At 42.5% G+C, this 4778-nt stretch overlaps 1 protein-coding gene across 1 annotated transcript; it reads left to right on the top strand.

The window, feature by feature from the left end:
• Window positions 1-261: 261 nt before the first annotated feature.
• LOC120023243 (protein FAM98B-like) lies at window positions 262-4204 on the top strand. Its single transcript, XM_038967288.1, has 5 exons — window positions 262-514; window positions 2316-2396; window positions 2511-2627; window positions 2772-2939; window positions 3653-4204. The coding sequence occupies exons 1-5, from the start codon at window positions 416-418 to the stop codon at window positions 3851-3853; spliced, it is 666 nt and encodes a 221-aa protein (XP_038823216.1). The 5' UTR covers window positions 262-415; the 3' UTR covers window positions 3854-4204.
• The last annotated feature ends 574 nt before the right edge of the window (window positions 4205-4778 follow it).

The following is a 4778-nucleotide window of genomic DNA, read 5'->3' as shown; positions in this document are numbered from 1 at the left end:
TCTAGACAGTGGTAGAAAAATATAAGGGTCCTTTGCTTATTCCCTCGCAAATGCATCCATACAACATCCAAGTGCTATTATAGCTATGATTCAATGCTAGCGTACAGCTAGATCATATTGTTTGTTGGTGCGCAGGTATGAAGGACCTCTGCAGACTGAGGAGAGGCTTGTCAGAGCATGTGAAGGTGGACTGTTATCAACGGAGTATGTCACCCTATGCATGTGGTTAGCATCCCGTCTGAAACCGTTATGTGATCTGGAAGAGAGCATTTCGTCAGGTTCGGGTGAGCCAAAAGACATCACCTCTCACTGTCCCATTTGATCGAAAAGTGTTTTATTAAATCGGATACTATTGCCATTGCTATGTTAATTCTGAAACGTGTGTTTAGGTGACACTGGTGGGCTTCAGTTTGAGATGAGTGGCATGCTGAAGGAGTTGCAGTGCCCTTATCAAGGCCTTGTTTCCGGGATTATACAGGAAGGGCTGCAGAATAAGAAAGATTATCTAAAGCTAGTATGTAAGTATTGAATTGGCCATCTGTCCAGAATACTGGGCTGAGTACCATCATGTTCTTTTTTTTTCTTTTTTCTATTTAACCTTTATTTAACTAGGCAAGTCAGTTAAGAACAAATTCTTATTTACAATGACGGCCGAGGAACAGTGTTAACTGCCTTGTTCAGGGGCAGAACGACAGATTTTTACCTTGTCAGCTCGGGGATTCGATCTAGCAACCTTTCGGTTACTGGCCCCACGCTCTAACCAGCTACCTGCCGCCCATGATACCCTTTTTGGTATGTTGCGGCTCTGCCATGGTTCAGACTTACACCTTTCCTCATATAAATCAAATTTTATTGGTCGCATACACATATTTAGCAGATGTTGTTGTGGGTGTAGCGAAATGCTTGTTCTTAGCTCCAACAGTATCTAACAATGCAGACAAATCTAAAAGTAAAACAATGGAATTAAATATATAAATATTAGGATGAACAATGTCAGTGGCATTGACTAAAGTACAGTATGTAAACATGATTAAAGTGACCAGTGATTCCATGTCTATGTACATACAGTAGGGCAGCATCCTCTAAAGTGCAGGGTTGAGTAACCGGGTGGTAGCAGGCTAGTGGAGTGACGAAGTTCAGGGCAGAGATAGAAGCTGTTTTTCAGTCTCTCAGTCCCAGCTTTGATCCACCTGTACTGACCTCACCTTCTGCATAATAGCAGGGTGAACAGGCCATGGCTCGGGTGGTTTAGGTCTTGAGTTTTCATTTTGCATGTTTGTTTTGCATGTTTGTTTTTTTTGCCTGTGGCTCCTATCTTTATTCTGCAGTGTTTTTATGCTCTGAGCTACAAGCTACACAGATAGTAAAGAGACGACCTGCTAAGGACAAAGAACACAAAGACCGAAACGATCTCCAGGCAATCTGTGAAACACTGAAGCTCCCAGAGAGAATTGAATGTCTGTGATAGGAGAAAACTGAGGATGGATCAAAAACATTGTAGCTACACCACAATACTAACCTAGTTGACAGGGTGAAAAGAAGGAAGCTTGTACAAAATAAAAATATTCCAAAACATGCATTCTGTTTGTATCAAGCCACTAAAGTAGTATTGAAATAAAATGTGACAAAGCAATTAACTTTTAGTCCAAAATACTGTTATATTTGGGTCAAATATAGCACATTACTGAGTACCACTCCATATTTTCAAGCATAGTGGTGGCTGCATCATGTTATGGGTATGCTTGTAAAAGTTTTTTAGGATAAAAAATAAAGGGAATGGAACTAGGCGAAGAACATTGTTCAGTCTGCTATCTACCAGACACTTGGAGATGAATTCACTTTTCAGCAGGACAGTAATATAAAACACAAGGCCAAACCTACAATGGAGTTGCTTACCAAGAAGACTGAGAGTCCAAGTTACAGTTTATATGGCAAGACCTGAAAATGGTTGTCTAGCAGTTATCAACAACCAATTTGACTGCTTGAAGAATTTTGAAAATAATAATTGGCAAATGTTGCATAATCCAAGTGTGGAAAGCTCTTAGAGACTTACCCAGAAAGACTCAAAGCAGTAATGGCTGCCAATGGTGCTTGTACAAAATATTGAGTTGGGTGTGAATACTTATGAAATTGTTTCTGTATTTGAATAAATGTGCAACGTTTTCTAAAAAGATGTTTTCACTTTGTCATTATGGGGTATTGTGTGTAGATGGATGAGACATCTATTTAATCCATTTTAAAATCAGGCTGTAACAACAAAATGTGGAATAAGTCAAGGAGTATGAATACTTTCTGAAAGCACTGTATATTTCCAGATAAACGCAGTGCTTCAAGAGCTTCCAAAGGATCACATTGGAAAGCCAGTTCTGAAGAAATCTCTCGACAGTGAACAGTGGGTAAGCAGACTGCATTCAGAATTTCACCCATTTTTGTGGGGGCAAAGGGTATAATTCCTGCTAAGGCATGAGGGGATGCCAAGTGTGCATTGAATATGGGCCTTGTCTCCACAGGAGCGGCTGGAGCAGATCAACACGGTCCTGTCCTCAGAGTATGAGTGCCGGCGGAGGATGCTGATCAAACGGCTCGACGTCACTGTGCAGTCTTTCGGCTGGTCAGAGAGAGCCAAGGCAGGTGGAGTGCTCTGGTGTATCTTGATAGTCTCAACTTTAGTGACCCCCTTAAATCGGCAGGCTACTCCCTTTCTGCTCTTTCTATGCAGAATGTCATTGTGCGTGTCCTATGCTCAACAAACTGTCTTGTCTGTCTGTTAGGAGAGAGTTGATATCATGGCCAGGGCCTACCAGTCTAAGAGACACACCCTGTCCCAGAGTTCATCTGTAGGCATGGCTCACCTGCTGGCAGCCAGGGAGGACATATGCAACGTGGTGAAGACCAGCAGTGGCTCCAGCAGAGCGAATACTGCCTGTGCTGTCAATAAGGTACTGTAGCCTTCCAGAATGGAATGTGACCCAAGGTACATTGTGTCCAAATGTCTAATGAGTGTACATAAGTCTTGAGCATTTAGGCCAAGTACCCAGCAGTGGAATCTCACTAATGTTGAGTTTCCATCTTAGATACACCCCAGTGTTTTACCCAAAAGGCTCAGACTTTTCTGTTTCCATTTATGCGGACTGGCACCCATGTCTCACTGGACCATGGCTCTGACTTGGGGCCAAAGCCAAGCTACTGGTATTTTTCAGCTGTCATTTGCATAACAATAGCTACCTGTGAACCTTAACACCTCACAAAGCAACTGTCTTGTTTTTTTCTACCTTTATTTAACTAGGCAAGTTAGTGAAGAACAAATTCTTATTTACAATGACGGCCTAACCCGGACGACGCTGTGCCAATTGTGATACAGCCTGGAATCGAACCAGGGTCTGTAGTGACGCCTCTAGCACTGAGATGCAGTGCCTTAGACCGCTGCGCCACTCGGGAGCCCATGGTGCAGAGGTTGTTGAGTATGCTTGCCCCAAGTATTTAGTGTCACACTCCTGATGGAAACACAAGTATACTAGAGCTAGCATTAACATAAAACACAGGCAACACAATGGGGTGGGGTACGTCTTAGGTGGAAGTGCAGCATAAATGACTAAAATGTTCTCCATCCATTGTCCTGTCATTGACCTACCATTGTATTTCTCTTCTATAGATCCTGATGGGTAGGGTGCCAGATAGAGGCGGCCGGCCCTCTGAGATAGACGCCCCCCTCCCTGAGATGCCAGCCTGGCAGAAGAGACAAGACGGCAGAGGGGGTTGGGGAGGTGGTGGTTGGGGAGGGGGTAAGAGTGGCGGGAGAGGTGGTGGAGCTGGTTGGGGTCATGTAGGAAAGAGAGGACATAATCAATACTAACTTACCAGGGTTTTTTAAAACAAAAGCCAGACAGTGTTCAATAGGTCAACTGAAACCTACTCGTGGTTATGTGTGTAGCTAAGTGCAACACTAAGGCATTGCTTATTTGGAGTGATAGGTACAAAATGTTACTGTATGAACTCTCTTAAATTTTTGTCACTGATTTGTGTTCATTTTCAGAGTTCTTATGAACTGTGTTGCTGTGGAGAGTTGTAGAAGCAATACCGAGAGTAAGTCAAACTCACTGACCATTTTTATATAGTTTAATGTATTTTCTCATTGTATGTTGGTAGTTTTATCAAATTAACTTTTTGGAAATTGGAATTATGGTAATGACCTTTTTGATTTGAAGACTTAATCCGATTGACTTGAATAATAAAATGCTTTCTTCAGATTTAAATGTCTAGGTTTCCTGTGTGTGTGTGTACTTGTCTTTGTCTTGTGTAATTCCTTATGCATAGATATTTAATTAGTTTTACATGAGTTGAGTTCATTCACCCTCATGGATTGGCCTCTTGTATCAGAAATTTGGCGTGACTTGTGTCATAATGACCGTGACCTTACAAAACCAGTGGCTAGAACGTTGGCGGTATAGTGCTTCAAGTACAACTGCAAGTGCTCTCGCCATCCACAGCGAGACACTGGATGGGGCAAACATTCAGTGAACATTCAGATACTTAATTCATCTGATCCGCATGTGGATAGCCTATGCGTAGTCGGCAGAAAATGCTAACATCCGGTTTTCAGGGATATAGTATTTAACCCAACTCCTGTTTCCCCTGAAAAACAAGTGGGAACTGCTGAGTCGTCTTTCTATGCCTGCTACTTTATGTGGATGATGAGCGTCCTGATAGCCGACCTCACCTATAGTAAGAATCTTTACTTGGTGGAAAATGCAGAGCTCCAGAAAATCCAAGTGACAGAG

This window comes from Salvelinus namaycush, chromosome 28 (genome assembly GCF_016432855.1).
Source record: "Salvelinus namaycush isolate Seneca chromosome 28, SaNama_1.0, whole genome shotgun sequence".
NCBI classification, from domain to species: domain Eukaryota; kingdom Metazoa; phylum Chordata; class Actinopteri; order Salmoniformes; family Salmonidae; genus Salvelinus; species Salvelinus namaycush.
The sequence above is the reverse complement of the archived record's forward strand: the minus strand, read 5'-3'. Positions and strand labels throughout refer to the sequence as shown.

Excerpts from the sequence above, each read along its gene's own strand:
- LOC120023243 (XM_038967288.1), top strand. The coding sequence starts at position 416 with ATGAGTGGCATGCTGAAGGAGTTGCAGTGCCCTTATCAAGGCCTTGTT. Across the intron at positions 515-2,315 it reads AGAAAGATTATCTAAAGCTA|ATAAACGCAGTGCTTCAAGA; the intron begins GTATGTAAGTAT and ends GTATATTTCCAG. Across the intron at positions 2,940-3,652 it reads CTGCCTGTGCTGTCAATAAG|ATCCTGATGGGTAGGGTGCC; the intron begins GTACTGTAGCCT and ends TCTCTTCTATAG.